Source organism: Eretmochelys imbricata, chromosome 5 (genome assembly GCF_965152235.1).
Source record: "Eretmochelys imbricata isolate rEreImb1 chromosome 5, rEreImb1.hap1, whole genome shotgun sequence".
Lineage (NCBI taxonomy): Eukaryota > Metazoa > Chordata > Testudines > Cheloniidae > Eretmochelys > Eretmochelys imbricata.
In genome coordinates this window covers 97,882,239-97,903,119 of record NC_135576.1, presented here as the reverse complement: position 1 = coordinate 97,903,119, position 20,881 = coordinate 97,882,239, and the positions used below count along the sequence as shown (strand labels likewise).

General features: G+C 41.5%; 1 protein-coding gene across 1 annotated transcript in view; it reads left to right on the top strand.

Annotated features, from left to right (window-relative positions):
* Positions 1 to 6,402, top strand: part of GDA (guanine deaminase) — a 54,748-nt gene extending 48,346 nt beyond the window's left edge. Inside the window, exon 14 of the mRNA XM_077817581.1 lies at positions 111 to 6,402. Within this exon, the coding sequence (XP_077673707.1) occupies positions 111 to 181 (71 nt within the window). The 3' untranslated portion in view covers positions 182 to 6,402. The remainder of the gene's footprint in view (positions 1 to 110) is intronic.
* The last annotated feature ends 14,479 nt before the right edge of the window (positions 6,403 to 20,881 follow it).

Genomic DNA, 20,881 nt, shown 5'->3' with positions numbered 1-20,881 from the left:
AGTCTGTGGAAGTGATCAGTTCCACACCTGATGCTGAGTATTGTGTCACTTACACTAGTTGCATAAGACGTATAGATTTATGCAAAAATCGTTTGGCTTTATTGTTTCAGGTGATGATCGGAATATTAATGAAGTATATGTGGCAGGCAAGCAAGTGGTTCCTTTTTCAAGTTCAGTATAATTTCATTTCCCTTCTGCAAAACATTCTACGGATCATTCTGCATCTAAGTTTGAAGGGATTGGTTAAATGCAGTGCCTCATTGTCAAGAGTGACACCTCACTTTCTTTGTTTAATGCTATGAATTTGCAAAATAATTACGAGCCTTGTTAGATTACAGTTTACCTTAGCAAGATGATCACATTTGTATAAGGAAAAAGGCTTTTAAGTCCATCTTTACAATTCACATCCATGAGCAGTGGGGGGTGGGTGGAAGAGAAAGCAGGGGCAGTTAGATTAAAGCTAGTGTGGTATACCTACTCTAGCAGAGGTTCCAGATGAATACTGTGCAGCTGTCTGAAGCTCACAGATTGCCAGAGCCAAATGGAATTCAAACCTTGCATGTTTTTAGTTGTGTTCTATGCCTGATTCTCTTCGCACACAGCAGTTTATACCAGTTAACTGAATGGACTTCAGTGGGATTACTCCTGATTTAAACTGGTGAGAGATCAGACTCAGGCTCCATGATTTCTGCATAAACCAAGTTTTGGTAAAGAAAATTTATAGTTTTTAAGGCCAGAAAGGGAAAGTTCTCCCACCCCAACTGTCATAACTTCCAAATGATCAAGAAGCTTTGTATAAAAAGCTTTTCCTTTTTATGAGAGAAATGAGTTGCTAAAAAACAGAGGATCCATAAATATTCCCTGTGTGTTCACAGTATTTGTAATTCCTGTAGAATATAGTTTTGAACTGAGATAGATTTTTAATAGCAAAACCAGAGAAGTTTAAAATTTATAGAATTTACTTGTTCCTGCAAGTGCTTGTCAGGAACTATTATCTGTGTTTGAGCACAGAGGCAGGCATAATCCCAGTCTGGTTCGCTTCCAGTTTAAAGATGCCCTTTTAATTTTTGAAAAAGTGATTAAACTCTTCCCTTGAAGAGCACATTTCCCTACATTTTAGCTCTGCCATTTTGCTTCTGGGGTTAGGCAGTTGGTTTACCTCCTGCTGGCCTAATGCCTCTTTTTCATGATTGCTTTGTAACACAATGGAAGTGCACTTGAATTTAAATACCCTCAGAGACCTTTCCTCTAGGCCAGGTCTACACTAGGCAATTAGGTCAGTATAACTATATATTGTTCAGGGGTGTGAAAAATCCACACCCCTGAGCGAAGACCTAATCCCAGGCATAGACAGCACTAGGTCAACTGCAGAATTCTCCTGTGGACATAACGACTACTTCTCGGGGAGGTGGAGTACCTATGCTGATGGGAGAAGCCTCCCATTGGCATAGGTCAGTGGTGGGCAACCTGCGGCCGGTGGGCCACACGTGGCCCGTCAGGGTAATCTGCTGGTGGGCCGCCAAACCATTTGTTTACATTTGCACGGCCGTATGAAGCTGCCAGTGGCCGCAGTTCGCCATTCCTGGCCAATGGGAACTGCAGGAAGCGGCGGCCTGCAGGTTGCCCATTACAGTGCCAGAGGATCCCTAAAAATCTGCAAGATATAGCAGCCAAAACGCAGCACAACCCTTTGGGGAAAAGTAACTGAGGATCCCATTGTGGAATTTTACTCCCCCAAAGGTTTTCTATGAAATTCTGCACCCCTCACCATTTGCACAAAATTGCCTAAATAAAGACAAATCAAAGCACAACCTCTTCCCTCCCCCTCCCCCCCCCCCAAAAAAAATACACCACAAACAAAATATGAGCTGGCCCCAAGGCATAAAGAGAAGATACGAAACGGAACTAAGGACAAAGCCAGATCCTCAGCTGGTGTAACTTGCCATAGCACAATGAACTTCAGCTGAGCATCTGGCCCAAAGAGTACAAATGGGGGTGAGAGAACCTCTGAAGCACATATAACCAACTGCTTCCAGTTGTCTACCCAGACTCTGGATGGAATCTTTGATGTTATTTGTGTCTTTCATTTATGTTCAATGCCAGCATGCAATTCAGAAAAAAGATGGGTTGTGGGAGGCTAGCTTGCTGGACCAATATGCTTAATGTATACTATGTTAAGACCAGCACTTTTTATTTATTATAAATGGAATCTATTTGAAATTTTATGTCTTTATCTTACTGTGTCACTTGTTAAACTTCCGCTTTTAGTTATTAATGAAATTGCTCCTAAATATTGCCTATGCTTTATGCAGCATTATTTGAATTATTCATGTGTAGCAAGTGGTGATCTGCACTTTAAAATGTTGCCTTGGCCTAATGTTTATAGTTATTCTGTGATTTTTGCCAGCAGAAGGCATTGTAGACTGAAGAGAGAGATTCTGTATTTGTTCATTTGTACTGAATGTTTTCATTGCTGGAGTGTAATTTCTGTTAGTAAGGAAAGAGTTAAAGGAACCCCATCAAGTAGTTTATGCTCAAGTGTAGGTTGTGGGGACCGGAGGAGGGGGTGCTTTAATGGATTTATAAAACCTGATATGAATAGAAATATTTTCATTGAATTAAGAAAAGTTCTGTGGAAACAGGCTTTTAAATTTAGCCTGTAGTGTGGACAGCAAAGCACAACAAAAAGCAACATAAATGGACAAAAGTAAATTGGAGTTCTTTTAAAGAATATTTCAGTTTCAAAAATCAAAGATTTTACCAACATAATCAGACAAGGACTTCAAAACATGTATAGTTTTAAGTGTTCCTATAGGTAATCAATAACGCATGACAAGATGTGTAGCTTTTGAAATTTATAATGCGTTTATATAAATCAATGGTACAGCCTCATCTGGAATACTGTATGCAGTACTGTCACCCCCATCTCAAGAAGGATATTGCAGAATTAGAGGGGAGGACCAACAAGAATGATCAAGGGCCTAGAAAAATTCTCATAGATATTGGTCAGAAGGGACCATTATAATCATCTAGTCTGACCTCCTGCACAACGCAGGCCACAGAATTTCACCCACCCACAAAAAAAACCTCACACCTATATCAGTGCTATTGAAGTCCTCAAATCATGGTTTAAAGACTTCAAGGAGCAGAGAATCCCCCAGCAAGTGACCCGTGCCCCATGCTACAGAGGAAGGCGAAAAACCTCCAGGGCCTCTTCCAATCTGCCCTGGAGGAAAATTCCTTCCCGACCCCAAATATGGCGATCAGCTACACCCTGAGCATATGGGCAAGATTCATCAGCCAGATACTACAGAAAATTCTTTCCTGGGTAACTCAGATCTCACCCCATCTAATAACCCATCACAGGCCATTGGGCCTATTTATGAATATTTAATTACCAGAACCATGTTATCCCATCATACCATCTCCTCCATAAACTTATCAAGTTTAATCTTAAAGCCAGATAGATCTTTTGCCCCCACTGCTTCCCTTGGAAGGCTATTCCAAAACTTCACTCCTCTGATGGTTAAAAACCTTCATCTAATTTCTAGTCTAAATTTTCTAGTGGCCAGTTTATATCCATTTGTTCTTGTGTCCACATTGGTACTGATCTTAAATAATTCCTCTCCCTCTCTGGTATTTATCCCTCTGATATATTTATAGAGAGCAATCATATCTCCCCTCAACCTTCTTTTAGTTAGGCTAAACAAGCCAAGCTCCCTGAGTCTCCTTTCATAAGACAAGTTTTCCATTCCTCGGGTCATCCTAGTAGCCCTTCTCTGTACCTGTTCCAGTTTGAATTCATCCTTCTTAAACATGGGAGACCAGAACTGCACACAGTATTCCAGGTGAGGTCTCACCAGTGCCTTGTATAACGGTACTGAAACCTCCTTATCCCTACTGGAAATACCTCTCCTGATGCATCCCAAGACCGCATTAGCTTTTTTCACAGCCATATCACATTGGCGGCTCATAGTCATCCTGTGATTAACCAATACTCCAAGGTCCTTTTCCTCCTCCGTTACTTCTAATTGATGCGTCCCTAGCTTATAACTAAAATTCTTGTTATTAATCCCTAAATGCATGACCTTACACTTCTCACTATTAAATTTCATCCTATTACTATTACTCCAGTTTACAAGGTCATCCAGATCCTCCTGTAGGATATCCCTGTCCTTCTCTAAATTGGCAATACCTCCCAGCTTTGTATCATCCGCAAACTTTATTAGCACACTCCCACTTTTTGTGCCAAGGTCAGTAATAAAAAGATTAAATAAGGTTGGTCCCAAAACCGATCCTTGAGGAACTCCACTGGTAACCTCCCTCCAGCCTGACAGTTCACCTTTCAGTAGGACCCGTTGTAGTCTCCCCTTTAACCAATTCCTTATTCACCTTTCAATTTTCCTATTGATCCCCATCTTATCCAATTTAACTAATAATTCTCCATGTGGCACGGTATCAAATGCCTTACTAAAATCTAGGTAAATTAGATCCACTGCGTTTCCTTTGTCTAAAAAATCTGTTACTTTCTCAAAGAAGGAGATCAGGTTGGTTTGGCATGATCTACCTTTTGTAAAACCATGTTGTATTTTGTCCCATTTACCATTGACTTCAATGTCCTTAACTACCTTCTCCTTCAGAATTTTTTCCAAGACCTTGCATACTACAGATGTCAAACTAACAGGCCTATAATTACCCAGATCACGTTTTTTCCCTTTCTTAAAAATAGGAACTATGTTAGCAATTCTCCAATCATATGGTACAACCCCTGAGTTTACAGATTCATTAAAAATTCTTGCTAATGGGCTTGGAATTTCTCATATGATGAGAGCCTGAAAAGTGTGGGATTATTTTCCATAGAAAGGTGGTAAGAGGGAACATGAAACCAGAATATAAAATAATAAACAAAAACAAGGGGACATTGAGTGAAATTAAAATGTGGGACATTCAAAACTGACAGAAGGTCATTCTTTTTCATACGTTGTGATACTCATTGCCACAGATGTTAGTGACACCAAGAACTTGAAAATATTCAAAAGGGGACTGGACATTTATATAGACATCAAGAATATCCAAAGAATTATAATTAGCAGTGGGTGAATAACGGATTTTTTAGTTCCCTGGCAGTTCTGAAAAATAAAAAGAATATGGTTTCAGTCAACCCAAACCCAGAAACTTCAAAAAATTTTGATAAGTCAAAAAAAATCCATTTAGTAATGTTTTGTTTCAGATATTTTTGAAGGGCTAGATTCACAAAATGCTGATGGTGACAGGGTTAGAAGATGGCGGTGATGGTGCCCTCCTTATAACTTGTAGTTCAGTGGTTAAAGTACTCACTTGGGATGGGCAAGACCCAGGTTCAATTCCCCTGTGCCTCATGTGGAAAAGAGATTTGAACTTGGGTATCCCACAGTGCAGGAGAGGGCCCTGACCAGTGGGCTATGGGGCAGCTCTCACTTTCTCTTGCTGAAGTTGTTTCACTTGTTATAAATAGTCATTGGAGCAGTGACTTGAACTTTGGTCTCCTACATCTTAGACGAGTGCCCTAACATGGCTTGTCCTAGTCTACACTGACCACAAAGTCATGGTCACCATCATCTCGTCTAACTCCAGGGTTCCCAGTCATGCTGAAACACAATAACATTTTCTAATGTAGATGAGCCTTCAATAGCTTGTCTGCTGAGACTGCCACTAGGGAATGGTGGTGGGTTTTGTGAGGTGGATGCCTATCCCAGAGAATCTGCACTAAGACTTTCCCCCTTTATCTTTATGTTCCCATTCCGTGTCCAGTAAGGTTCTAAGCTAGTGGGTTAGATTCATTCCAGGGTGACAATGACCTATGTTGATGTAAACCTTAGTGTAGATCACTGACACTAGAAAATTCACTAGGGGACCAGGCTGCAGCTGTGCAAAGCAGTCATACAACCTCTGCTAGGCTGCAGAGCCACGGACAGCACAAGAAGCAGTGCTAGGCAGTATGGGCAACGTTCTGATTCAGCACATCCCCTAACAGGTCGTGGTGGGGAAGGTCTTGTGCAACTTAAGGGAGGGTTATGTCAGCAATACTGGCTGCTCTCCTTAGGGATCACACCTTGTCCTTCCTCCCCAGCATGTAATTTACACCTCCTTGGGCCAGTTTTGCTGAAACTGGCCAATGGTCCCATCTGCCTGGTTCCTGTTATACGTAGTCCCGGTTCTCTCTTTCCAGCTGTTCTGAGGAAAACACTTAACAGAAATAATGTTGTTCAGTTCCTCCTTTCTATTCTAATTATGTGTATCTTGGAGGGGGGAATTTGGAATAATGGTATTTGCTTTTTGCACTGTTCTGCTTGTTTCTGATTGTGCTGAATGAACACCCATGTACTGCTGAAACAAAATAAAGAGGCCTTGTGTTTACATTAATCACCATCTGATTCAGTGCGTTTGATTGATAAACCTGGCCAGCTAACTGTGTAAAACATATACGGTGAGGATCATAATACAGTGCAAAGTATTAGTGAGTTGCACAGAAGTTACCTTTTGCCCTGTGGATCTCTGACAATCTGTAAAGCCTGCTTAGTATGTATAGCTTTGTTTTATGGGAGCTACCAATCTTTTTTAGAATCAAGATGCTAGTTGCGCTTTGTGTGACTTTATTACCACGTTTATAGGCCTGATAAATCAATATAACTGCTTCACTGACACTTATTATTTTGTGCTTAAATAGACCATCCTGAAATGCCTTTCACGCATTTAGCAGCAAGTACACAAATGCAGAAAAGAATCACTTCTTTTTTTAACATATTTTTCTCTGCTTTGTAATTTTGCAAAGCTTAGACGTAAAAGAGTTTCATATCTCAGCAGATATAAAGCACAGTAGATGTGGATTTCCTTAAACCAAAAATCCCATAGGAGAACTATTAATTACATACTGAGGAATTATGTATCAAGGTTTTGAGAATTATGCACAAGTGATTACTAAAATATGCAAAGTTATGTGCAGATGAATTTTTTTCCCCCCAATCAAGCAGCTTGTTGATAGAAGTCATGCAAACTGGTCAGAAAAATACTGAAACTAAACTGCTTTATTTGTTATAATTCTTAATAAAAAAAGCCCATTTAAACGTTGCAATACAGGAATTCTCCTGCTGTAAATGCTTAACACTTCATTTTGGAAAATAGCTGTGACAACTGTTTTGATAAATGTTTGTTGGAGGTGCTATGTAAAGATTTTTCTAAAGGATTGTCTACATACAAAAGTTGTACTGCTTGTACAGTTAAAGTGGTGGACACAGTTAGGCCATGCCTACACTACAAAATTATATCAACCTATCTTACATCAGCATACAGCCACTGCAGTTATTAAATCACTTGTGTGGGCACACCCTTGAGTCCTTGTGTTGGTGGTGCATGTCCTCACTAGGAGCACTTTTATCAATTGTATTGTCAGTGCGGGGCACTGTGGGATGGCTCCTGAAAGCCAGAAACAGTTGACGTAAACAATGCAGTGTCTAAACTGACACCGTGTTGACCTAATTACATCGACTGTGACTCTACACCACTCAGGGACATGGTGTTACTAAATTGGTGTAGAAAGGCACTTACGTCGTCGGGAGCCAAATTTAAGTGAAGACACTTCCACAGCCAGGTTGACACAAGGCACCTTCTGTCGACCTAACCCTGTTTTGTAGACCAGGCCTTAGACTATGAGTAGACCAGGCCTGAGAGCCTTTGGGTAAGTAGCCCAGTAAATCTGGGGATACAACTAGATTTTTCACTACAGTGAGTCAATACGGATGTCGTGTAAAAGCCCATTTTAAGAATACAAATGAGCACAAAATTAGGAATAGCTATTTTTTAAAATTATCTGTTGAATTTTAACCAAAATAAAGATAATCATGATGAAAGTATTACCAGTATGTTATTCATGGGCCTCATCCCAAGGCTGTGAAAGGAAAGACTTTCACTAACTTCGATTAGTTTTGGATTAGGTCCAATGTCTCCATCGTTTATAAATTAGCTTATTGGTTTACAGTTTGTGAATAAAGGGCACAGTTATAATGCAAGAAGCATGGTGCTCGCACTCTTCTTTCCTTCTGTGAAAGCCTTCTGTTTGAAAGAGCAATGTATGTATAATGAATTCACAACTGCATCCTTGTAGCTAATTGCAAGCACAGTCATCTTGTAGATAGCCAGAGGTGGCACGGAACAAGATTCAGCAGCAGCAGCTCCTTCATTCAGAATGGATTTGTGTTCAGAGTCCAAAAGATAACTATTTGTGGCCACACCTTCTCAGCATCCCCTTGCAGGGGACCTAGCCCTCCTGTTATACAGCCGCCGCCACCCTAACTGGAAAGGTGAATTTGGACTCTAGTCACTTTCTACCTTGTCTCCAGTAGCAAGTGCCGTAAACCATCTCTCACCAAACCCACTCACTAGTGAAAAGCACACCACTGTTTGTGTTTAAGCAGCTAAAACATTAAGTCTTCCTGCAGGGAAGGAGTGGAAAATCTTGCAAGTTTTCCATTGAACTACATGGAAGACATGCAAATTCCTCACACCTACCTAGGAGAGACACTTTCCTTTTTGGTTGTGTTAATAGCTTCCTTTTTATCCTGAACCAAAAGGGAACAATATGTCAGCACCAAGACAAAATCCTCCTTCCCAACTGGAATTGGGCAGGAGTTTTAATTGGTCTTAACAGCATATAAAATTACAGAAAATCATGAATATGTTGAACAAAAATATTTCCCTAATATTCTGCATTAATGTCTAAAAATAATAACTCGTTGCTGGGGGGGGGGGAGCAGTTCTGCTCTTAGATATGTGGGTGAAACTCTTATTGAGTGAAGGTAGAATTCTGTTCTGTCAGTGAGTTCTGCTTGACACCACTCAGTCACTCTCTGGCTATTTGACTGCCTCTCACTCTTTCTGTGTGGTTTATCTCTAGCATCCTTTAAAATTAACGTTCACCATTGTTATACTTTATGACTGATGAAACTGCAAACAGATGTGAAAAACAAGAATCAAGCTGAAATGCTGAATAAACCAGACCTTGCTGAATGTTGCTGCATACCAGAGCTATGAGTCTAAAAAAGCTGGTATCATTTCCAGCATCATGATAAAATTCATGCCCTCAACAAAAATGTTTGAGAAAAGAGAGGAACTGATGCTGCATAGAAGAGGGCATTTCCAATCGAGACTCCAATAAGAGGTCATTAAATAAGGAGAGATTCAGAGATTTTAAAGACAGAAGGGACCATTATGATCATGCAGTCTGATCTCCTCCACAACAGAGGCTATAGCAGATGTGGAACTGAGGCACCAAAAACTTCTGAGCCAGAGCTTTAAAAATACGTAGGCACCTAACTGCCTTTGAAATCAATCTGACTAGCTCAAGGTCACACAGGAAGCTTGTAATGGAGCAGGCAATTGAACCCAGGTCTTCTAAGTTCTAAGCTAGTGCACTAACCACTAGAAAACCCTTCCTTCAGCTCCCCCTTTAACCTTATTGATTAATATAACCACTCTCCCAAGAAGGCACGATTCACTCAAGGCCTCCATAATACCTCACCCGACATGCAGTAATAAATGACTTATATTTAACTCCTTTGCTGTTTTCTCAGTAGCTCCCAAAAGGGTATTTTAATGAATCAAAATCTACTCTTGCCATGCTTGTCCCTTATATTTAATGTTGGCTTTGTTCTGGAGTTGATTCTGGGATGCATTAAGCTGGAGTCTTTATTTAAGACTCAGCCATGAGAGCTACATGTACACACACTGAGAAAGTGATAGACGTGAGGCTCAGGTTGCCCCTCTTCACCTCCCCCCAAAAAAGAGGTAAAATGATCCTGTGGTCACATTCCCACACTGGGAGTCAAGAGATCTAGGTTTTCTTCCCAGCTCTGTCACTGACTCTTCATGAACACAGGCAAGTCATTTAACCTTCCCGCACTTCAGTTTCCCCCTCTTTAAACGTTGCTGGATGTGCATCAAGGACCCCATGGCCCATCTTCTCGCCTACCCCCATTGCAGTCCCTAGTTCTGGTCAATATGGGGCCAGCATGGAAGCTCCACCACCCCAAAAATGCACAGGCTCCCCAGAGGCTGTTTCATCCAGAGTTTTCACACCCAGCCTCAGTCCTGGATTAAGCAGTGTAAAGGGCCTGGCACTGGTACCATGGGAGAATTTCATACAGAGTGAACGTTTCCTTCTCATTCACAAAGGGGGGAATGGGGGAGGGAGGAGCGCTAAGGTGAGAACAGACAATTTTAAAGTGAGAAAACTCAGAGCAGCAAGAAATAACACTAAGGACGAACACTTGATCGGGACACTTCAGTGCTCAGGACACTTCAGCCCCAGTGCATCAGCTATAATAGCAGCTGTAAGTTAGGTGAAGCACATCATGTGAGCACAGCCCTCCACATAAACACACACACTCCGTTCCTTTCAGCAACGGAGCAGATAGATTTAAGTGTGTTTATGGTTAAGCATCTGCTGCTTTATGTTACTGGCAGGAAAAAAAAGCCAAAGTTATTGCCCCATAGTGCTGCTTTGAGGTGCCCTGCTGTATTTGCCACTATCTAGCCATATATAAATTTTCCCAGACATTATTATAGTCCAGTTATAAAACTAATCCCATTACCAAAACAAACAACTTAATGGGAGAAATAAATAAATAACCCCGGTAAGTCGTCTTTATTTAACCAACAAATTGATGGCATGGCTGGTGCTATCAGGGTCGGTCAGAATATATATCTGCATCTCTAGCTGCAGCAATGGCTTCCCCTAAATATAATGGGAAAGAGATAAAAGAGAGCAGGAAAAGGTCCTGAAATAAAATATTTCTTACTGACTGGTATGAAAGAACAGGACAGAAGGATTGTATAGGACTTTAAAAAACCAACAATAAGCGTTAACCTTCCACAACAAGGTACATGAAATATATCAAATGTTACATCTCACGCTTTGGATACAGATGTTTCATACACTGGATAGTGTAACAGACTTTTTAGATGTTACATGTAACAGCTGCAAGCCACTTGTGTTTCTGTCTCATGGTTATCAAAAACTTTTGATGGAGTTGTACAGAGCTGTGTAGTTCTCTTTGTGCTGTAGGTTATATTTCTCTCTTGACAGAATCTATGCTCTAGGTTCTGAACCAGATCCAGATCAGGCCTCAGATTCTGCCCTCTGAAGTCCAAATTCAAGACTCAGGGCTCTGATTCTGGCCTCTGTTATAATCCCTTCATGTTGGATCTCGGCTCTGCCTGGGAAATACCACTGTGAAAGTGGCTTCCTTGGGTAGCACAGAGCTTCTGAAAAAGCACTTTGCTACCCCCTCCCCCACCCTCAAAGTCCCCAGAATAGGAGTATGCTGAGGAGGTGTTTGCGGGGGTGGGTTGGGGGGACATGGCTGGGGAGCTGCGACCCTCTGGCTGTTCTTGACCAGAAAATGACCAAGAATAGCCAAAGCATAGCACAGGGCTCGCCAAACTGAGAAGGAGCCAGAATTTGCCAATGTACATTGCCAAAGAGCCACAGTAATATGTCAGCAGCCTCCCCATCAGCTCCCCCTACCCCCCACTCCCAGTGCCTCCCACCCACCAGCAGCCCCACCGATCAGTGCCTCCTGCTCCCTCCCCGCACCTCCCAATCAGCTGTTTCGTGGCATGCAGGAGGCTCTGCAGGGGAAGGGGAGGAGCAAGGGCAGGGCAGGCTCAGGGGAGGGGTGGAATGGGGGCAGGGCCTGTGGCAGAGCCAGGGGTTGAGCAGTGAGCACCCCCCGGCACATTGGAAAGTTGGCACCCATATCTCCAGCCCTGGAGTCGGTGTCTATACAAGGAGCCACATATTAACTTCTGAAGAGCCACATGTGGTTCTGGAGCCACAGGTTTGGCCACCCCTGCAATAGCACCTAACATACATTAACACAACCCTCTGGCTTCTCTAACTTATGACCAGTCAGCCCAGAGGCCATAAATGTAACACCTGTGCTCCCATCCCCACCCCCAAGCTAAGCATAGCTTCGTTCAGCATTAGTTCAGAATTGAGGCCCACTACCTGTATTTGGATGGGCATTTTAACACACTTGATTATTACAGCTTCTTTGATTCTTTCCCTCATTTTTTCACCACTAGAAAGAATCTGAAGCTCTCTGGGAGGACTGGGCTTTATATTTCAGCTGCACAAATACGTTATTTTTGCAAGAAAGTCAGTTATGATGGACTGTGTGAAGGCATCTGGAGGACAACAGGGTTATTGGCTGTGTGTGACATTTGGCTGTGATTTATGCCTGTGACAGTTTAATTAATGGCTTGCTCCCATGATTTTAACTACTTCACTCCACCTGGGGCACAGCAGCTCATCTCTGTGTATTCTGGGGCTCCTTGGCTGGCAGACACAAAACCCTGGCAAATTCTTATCTGTGCTGTCTGAATATGAAAAAAAAAAAAAAATCAACTCTCACTCCTCCCAGAAGAAATTGCTCTTTTCCTCCATGTAGTCTTGGACTCATCTACTCAGTATTTAGGACATCATATTTAGGGAAGATATGACAGTGGTTAGGACCAATGGGCATGTTTCCTCTGTCTCTCACAAATAAAGAGCCTCTTTCTGAAACTCGGAACACACGTCATGGTGTATACGGAATCCAGAGTTAGGGGATTATTTTGGCTCTGCTTGACTTTAAATATGAAACAGTTATCAGAAGATAGTAAGGAGTATGGCTAGAGCAGGATACTGGAAGTCATTAGATTTGCGTTTGTTCATTTAATTTCTCTGTGCTTCTACTTCCTAGCTGCAAAATAAAGTTCATGCTACCTTATTTCATAACGGCATTATGGGAATTAATGTTTGTAGAGAACTTTGAAATCCTCAGATGAATGGTGCATAAGATACATAGGAAAAAATATATATCCACTACCAAAAATTTACCACTATTTTAGACCTTTTTGTTAGTCACTTTCAACCATTCATTTAAAAACTGCTAGTTTAGGGGAGAGGGTATGTCCTACAGGTACACCAGTGGCTCAAAATACAGTGCAGACAAAGCCTAAGAATTTTAGCTAATTTAATGTACAAAAATTGTATAAAAGAAAAAGGAGTACTTGTGGCACATCCGATGAAGTGAGCTGTAGCTCATGAAAGCTTATGCTCAAATAAATTTGTTAGTCTAAGGTGCCACAAGTCCTCCTTTTCTTTTTGCGAATACAGAATAACACGGCTGCTACTCTGAAACCAAAGAATTGGATACTATCTCTTCCAATAGTTTTTCAGCCCTCTAGTGGCACTAACTGTATTCTGGAAGCCACTAAAAGCCCACCAGAGAAGCAGTGTAAATAGGTAGCTAGGCCTTGCAAGTTGCCTATAATTAATAAACACAATTATTTAGTCTGCACTGTGCTCACCTGGTTCTTTATTTTATGTCCATGGTGTAAAAAGCAAAAGATACAGCAAGCAACATAGGACCCAGTCCCGGAAAGACTTAGACACGTGCTTAACTTTGTATATGTGACATCACCAGGACTTCTTATTTGTGTAAAGTTTGTTTAGTAGCCGTTGCAGAGTCTGGGCCATACTTTGTAACCTAAACTTCTGACTCCACGAGCAATGTGTTTAACAGTACGACTCTAAGGTGTATTTGCATTTGACTCTTGTATTTTGTGATTCTCTCTCTATTTCCATCAGTAAATTGATTGCATTTGTGGTGTCTGAAGTTGGTTGTTTAAACTGTTAGCTCAGGGAGGGCTACTGCTTGGAAGGAAAGGAAACTGACGTCTGACCTTCCTGGGGTGAACAGAGGAATAAAGTAATCGTCTGAGCAGCCCATAATTAGAGAAGGGATTTGCAATCCTCATCTGAAAAGATGCCATGAGGGGGTGGGGTAGGGAGCAGCAAACACTCCTTTGCAGTGTTTTAAATTAAAACTGTTTCAGGGAGTTGTGTTTTAGAGATTTTATTCATAAGGCTACTCAGTCGGGGCTCCTGAGCTCCATGAAGTTCCTTATTAACAGCACCACTGTATTGCGCACACAGCTATAATCCACTCATTCTTTGGCTCCCACTAGTAAGAGAAGTTAATGCAGAAGATTTTTAACAGGGAAACTATGAATGAGCTTTGGCTCCAGATGCTAACAGTATGGAAATGATCACAGTCTCTAAGATTTCTTTTTAAATGCTGTATGGTTTAATTACTGTTGAAAATAAAATAAGTTAAATATCTGATGGCGGCAGAGGCAGGTTTGAGAACAAGGGAGAGGTGTCACTTAGCCATAAATGCGGAATTTCAAATAAGCCAAAGATATGAGATCTGTCTCTGGTATAGGCACAGTGGTCATCCCTACATCTTTCCTACACACCTCTGAGGTGTGTATCTCTAACTCCCAAAGACAAATAAAGGGCATCTGACTTTAATGCTGGCAGCGGTGACTTTAGTTGCCATACTTGCTGGCAAGCAATAATGCAAGCCACACATGTCTTCTCACAGCTGATTGTGTAAGAGGGTGAGACAGGACTGGCCAGATAAAAAAATGTTTCCTTGCGGAAAGTGGGAAAGAGCCAGGCAAACATATGTCTGTGCTATCATAGCACATTATTCAATTCCCGAAACAGCTCACTAGTAAGGCTGTGACAGGTGCACTTCAGACAACACACAGTCCACACTGGAACTATTCAGAACATTCTCTCCTCCTTGGTTCATTGCTCGGGGGATGAACTGGCGTTGAACTGGAGCAATGCTGGAGAGGTCACCAAAAGCATCTCTCCAGGAGAGAGGAGGAAATGCAGAAAATATCAGTGCTACTTACACAGACACATTGTACACCTAGGCAGTAAAGGACAGAGTGTCAGGTATGCATCTGATGAAGTGAGCTGTAGCTCACGCAAGCTCATGCTCAAATAAATTGGTTAGTCTCTAAGGTGCCACAAGTACTCCTTTTCTTTTTGTGAATACAGACTAACACGGCTGTTACTCTGAAACAGGTACAAAGTTATCGCCTCTACCTCACTTCATGTGAAAAATTGTTCATTATCAATGCCAAGTGCTTCAGTTCACACCCTCTCTGTACTAAGAGCCAGAAAATCCACTGTGCTTCCTTCCTGCCCCCAGAGGGATGAAAACAAACCCATACCTTGGGCTCATTTTTTTTTAGGTTAATGCAGCATTAACCTTCCTTTTTCTGAAGTTCTACTGTGCAATGTCTGCTGATAAAGATGGAGGTTTATGGAGAGCACTGGGCAGGGCCAGGAGACAACCACTCTCCAAACTCACAGGGATTACTCCACTTCTCTGGTAGACTTATCTTACAGAGACTCATGCACTAGAGTGTCACCCTCCTTGTGTGGATGAGGTTGACAGGTGCAAGCAAGGAATCAATGGGAGCAGAGTTTATGAGTTATCTTTGCTGCTACAGGAAATCAGAGGAAGCTGAACGGTAGTATGGAGCGACTGGGTCTCCAGACAAATGCACCAGCTCTCTTCAGATCCCCCAAGGTCCATGGAATTTCCCTGTGGATCTTGAGGCATCTGCAGATTAAAGGAAGTATGCATCTGACCACTGGTGGGTGGGGGCAGCTGTATCTCACCACCTGACAAAATGATTTAGAGGAAGTTCTACAAATTGAAATGTCTGGAGTTTCCTGGTTCTCCCATGGCATTTTCCACAAAAGGTCACAATTTGTGCACAAATAATTATTGTTTACAAAGCTGTATTTTAAGAAAAAGACTAAGTTTAGAAATGTTTAATGAAGGTTCATGATGCTGCAACTGCATAGCTCATGGACATGATAATTAAAATCTGGAAGACATCTGGGAGATTGGGTAAAGTGAAAACGTGTCCCAGTTTTCCTGGGACAGTCTTAGTTTTTCATATGATGTCCCTGTGTGCCAAGAACTTCATTCAGAACACCTGAAATGCCACAGGTTTTCAGCTCACGAATCATGTCTGTTTTCTTCTATAACTAAAGACTATTTGTTTAATACTCGTTGATAAATGAATGCAGGCAGGAATCAGCCAGTGGAACGAGTGTTCAATGTGATTAATAATGTTTTAAGAAAAAAGTTGAATTAGCATAGACACTGTTAAAGTGTTTTTTGTGTTTGCTCAGAACGAGTGCTAGTGACACTTGATCAGTGTTGTATCAGAAACTCTTTCAGAGCACTAAGTTACTGGAAAAAATCGTCCACTCTGAGAAATATGCCTGCGTCACCATTGAGGCAGAAGCTGGCTGTATGGGCACCAGCACACATTTTAAAAAGGGTACTTGTGCCTTTTGTCTGACTATTTCATGACACTGAAAAGTGTTGCCACAAAAGTGTCCCAGGGTTTTATTTTGAAAATATGGCCACCTTAAGACTGAGACATGCTGTGCATGCCATTTGCAACCAAAAGACCCTCAACACAATCTACATTTCTAACTACTGGTGGAGAAGACGTTGTCATACACTGAGCAAAATGATGAAGTACTGTGTAACCAGGTAGACATCTCAGTCATAGAAGAATCTTCAGCTGATGTTAATTCTCTTCATAGAAAAGGAGTGTAGGTCAAAACCTGGAAACTTGAGTGCAGCATCTGTGAGATCTCAGAGCTCTCGCTTTAACTAACTTTGACATAAACATGTCAGTAAGTAAGTAGACTGTTTCACCTTTGGAAGGCCATTGTCAGTTTCAAATTCTGCCAGGAACTGAGCCCTGAGTAGTTCAAGATGGAACTACAGTTCTTCTCTTGATAGGAAGGGGAGGTAAAATAAGACAAAAGCAGGTGGTTCTAATTACTGAATTCCTTTCCAACACTGGCCATTCCCCGGTTCTGCACATTAGTCAACAGCAATCAGCTCACCACTAAAATGCTCCTCTTTGCATAGTTCATTTTGACCTGAAAGCCTGTCAACATGCCACACTCTTCAGCTGTTAAACTCTCATTGGGAGTGACTGGTGGTTTCAGGGCTTGGTTCTAAACTATAGAGACTTCCCCATCTAGGCTATCAGTTTGAACATAGCCATGGATGTCAGTAATCAGAAGCTGTTGCCATCTGATGATTGTTCAGTGGCCTCGCTCCTATTGAATATTGGGTTGCTGCTGTTGTTTTTTTTTTTTGGTTTGTTTTTTTTTAAATAATGCTGCTGGATGTATTATGCTGTTATAAGATTAAGCAAATGGCAGAGTGCCTAGCGCACTTGCAGGGGTGCCTTTTTTGCTACTGATGCCTATGCTGTATATCATCCGTGCATAAATAGGGGACTTCAATCACCACTGTGATCTGTTTGGCACTTTCACATTTCAACATTAACCAATATATCATTTAAACAAAGAATTGGTTTGAAAAGCCAGTGGAAAGTGACATCAGCTGTTTACCCCAGAAAGACAACTTGTTTACAGTCTTACCCTCTTCACACTGAGAATGAAGATTTCAAATATGCTAGTGCAACATGAACCAGTTTTTACAGCTCCATTCCTCCTGGGGGGAGAGTGTTCTGATTGTGCTCTTTAGTGTCATTGTCCTTGAAATCAGCTGCAAGGAAATACTGAGAATATTTTGGGGTTGTTGTAGTTTTGATTTGGATTTAGCAAAAGAGTGTTTTCATACCTTTATTTTGCAATTCATTTAGGAGAAAAGCTCATTGATCCAGATCAGCAAAAAAGGAAGTGGAATGAGCTCATTCCCATATTAGACATGGAATAACAGCCAGCTCTGCCACACAAGCAGAGCAGATGGGAGCCATTAGCAGCGGCTAGGTGCCTCAGATTGTCTTGTGCTAGTTGTCCTATTGGGATCCGGCTAGTTGTGCAAGAGGCAGACAATTTCCAGTTTGCCTGCCACAGCAAAACCTTGGAGCAGACCCTGCCAGGACTCAGAAGCAGGGGTGAACCTGATTCAGGTTTGGCCAGACTTCAGAAAGCTTCAGTTACTATGTAGCTTATCTTCCTGACCCAAATGCAAACCTGATCAGCAGAGCGTTCATCCTCTTGACATGTGGTGTCTGCTTACACCTCCTATTTGCCTATCTGAAGGTATTAGATAGCTATGTGCTCATTCACTTCTTCACACCTGGGACTTCAAGAAACTTTTCTGGTGCTCCTGCATAGAATATGTAGTGCTTTATGAATACGAATGAGTGGAAGTTTAAGTCACAATTGCTAGGCCCTTCATGGAAACCATACTTTAAAAGAAAATGTGGCAGGTCTTTCCACATGCCTGCACAAATAATTACACTGTTAGATAGCTATAAATCCATATTTTCCCTATTTTTTGTTCTAGGCCTATAATACATCACATTTATCTGTAGTTCTCAAAGTACTTTACGAACGTTGATAATTCCCATGCACATTTCACGCATGGGAAAACTAAGGGCATGTTGTCAGTGGGGCACTCAGTGTTTTAATATCATGTGCTGAAAAGAGCCAAAGGAAACACATTAAAGAGCCACTTGTGGCTTGCGAGCCTTAGTGTGAGTATCACTGGCATAGAGTATCTTCATTAAAGCGCTACAGTGGTGCAGCTGCGCCGATGCAGCATTTTAAGTGTAGACCTGCCCTTTATCTATAAAATGGGTCTAGGCCAAAACTTATCCCCTTCCCTACTTCATATTTAATTAAGCAAGATGGATTTTTTCACAAATGTTGTATTGGCTGTGATGAGTCATTACAGCACCCATAACCCCAGACTTTCTCACACAAATTACAAGACTAGCAGAATTTTGCTGCCAATTCATTCGGTGAAACTCAATGGCAGTGCTCTGACGTTCTAAATATTAGTAATGTGGGATTGGCTGGCAATATCACACGCAACAGGGTAGACAGTAAGGGAGCAGAGAGCAGGAAAGAGTAACTACAGTATATGAAAAGGTCAGAGTGGAACAACACATCCTCACCATTAACACACAATGGGTAAAATGTAAAAGTCTCCATACCACTTAAGCCTCACAGTGGGACTGTGCAAGATGCCTGCCAGCACAGATGCTGCAGGGAGGGATGGGGTGGGGAGTGTATGCATCCTCCTAGTACCAGGGGAAGGGGTGAGGGGAGCTTTGGGTCAGCCTCACATAGGTGGAAAACCGGAGTCAGAGAGGGGAAAGGCCACCAAATTAGCAAGAACCCTATGGCTCTAACAGCCCACAAAGAGGAGAGTGAAAGGGAAGCAGCTGCTATTCCAACACAGGAGAGAACAGCTATGAGGAAGAGAGCGATGCGACAGCCCATAATGCTGATCTCAGGTCGGCGGGTGGATTTTTCTCCTTCTCCTGCATGCACATTACCTGTCTGAAGCCTAATTAATATTTACCTCTTTGCAAGATAACAGTGATCCCATTTTGGTGACAAAGAATTTAATGAAAATAGAAAACGATGCTACGTTCATCCATTCTGATGACGATGAAATGATTGTAACAAGTGTGAAAATTACACACACATAACCAGTTCTCTTTAACATTATCACTGTTCTTCACATACCATTCTCAGAATAGTTAAGAACTCTAGTTGATAAGAGGTCAGTTAATTAGCCCAAATATAGAATTCTCTTTGGGGCAACTCAAAATATTTGAAACAATACTATCATTCCAGCTGAGCTGTCGTTCCAACAGAGAACAGCGTTATTTTGCTCTGGCTATTAAAGCAGTTGATTGCATATAGATGCACAAAATACAAATTATTCCCTCAGACCATTATTCATAGAAACACTTGGAATTATTACATTTTGTTTTCTAAATTGTCCTCCAAAAGCACACCTAGGCAAGAACCATGGTGATGAGCACGGTGGATCTACTGATACTGTACATACATAGATGTTAATTGCATTATATTAGAGTGTAACAAGAATAGGATTGCATAATTATTTTTCAGTGTGCAGTATTACAGCCCAGTCCTTCAATCCTTTCCCACACAAGGGGTCCCACTGATTTCAATAGGGCTTCTAAGAGACTAAGAGTCTCTAAGGTGCCACAAGGACTCCTCGTTGTTTTTGCTGATACAGACTAACACGGCTACCACTCTGAAATAGGGCTTCTGTGATTACGGGTTATAGAAGCAAGTCCCTTGTTAGTAGTACCATGGCTTACTTGAAATAACTATTGTACTACATTTACTTAAATGGGACTGCGCATGCATGTACATTTAAATTCATGGTTAAACATATAATAGTAAGCTCTTTAGGGCAAGGACCATCTTTTCTTATGTGTCTGTACAGTGCCCTGCACAATGGCATTATATTCCATGACAGGGGCTCTTATGTACTATCACAATATAGACCAATAATAATAATAAATAGTAATTAGTAAGTGCCTTGGTGGATCAGGGCCTAGAGTAGAATGACTAGCATTGTAATACATTTTTCCTATCCTGTATAAACAGAGTACAGTTTTGATCTTAAATTTCCATGCTACTTTGGAGGAAATGAATAATTTTGCAGCCCTAATTATACTTATTTTTGCTATTATTTTGTTTTTAACACTATGGAAAGATTTATACTAAGGAATTATCCCCCCCTTGCCTGTTCCAGCACAGCACATGGTGCTCGGTGATCTCGCAGTCTGATTGTAACTTCCTAATAAATAATTACGTTGGGTGTTTTTAATATTTAGTTAGATTTTTGCAAGCTTAATTCTGTATATGACAATAGTGCGAAATGTTCTGATTTCTTCTATGTACACTAGATGACAACTCACTTAACTCTTGAAATCTCCCCTTGTTTAACTCCCCAAAGATGGGGGCTGAGCTAATGGGTTCAGTGAGGATTCAATAAGACAATTCCTCCACAGCCCACTCTCTTGCATACTAAGAACTGGGAAAATTGTTCCACTCAATCCCCATATGACTCGGTGGAGGGATTGCACATTCCGTAGCCCAATTAAATAACCACTGCCTTTTTCAAAAATCCAGGGTCAATTAAATGCTGACCACTGACTG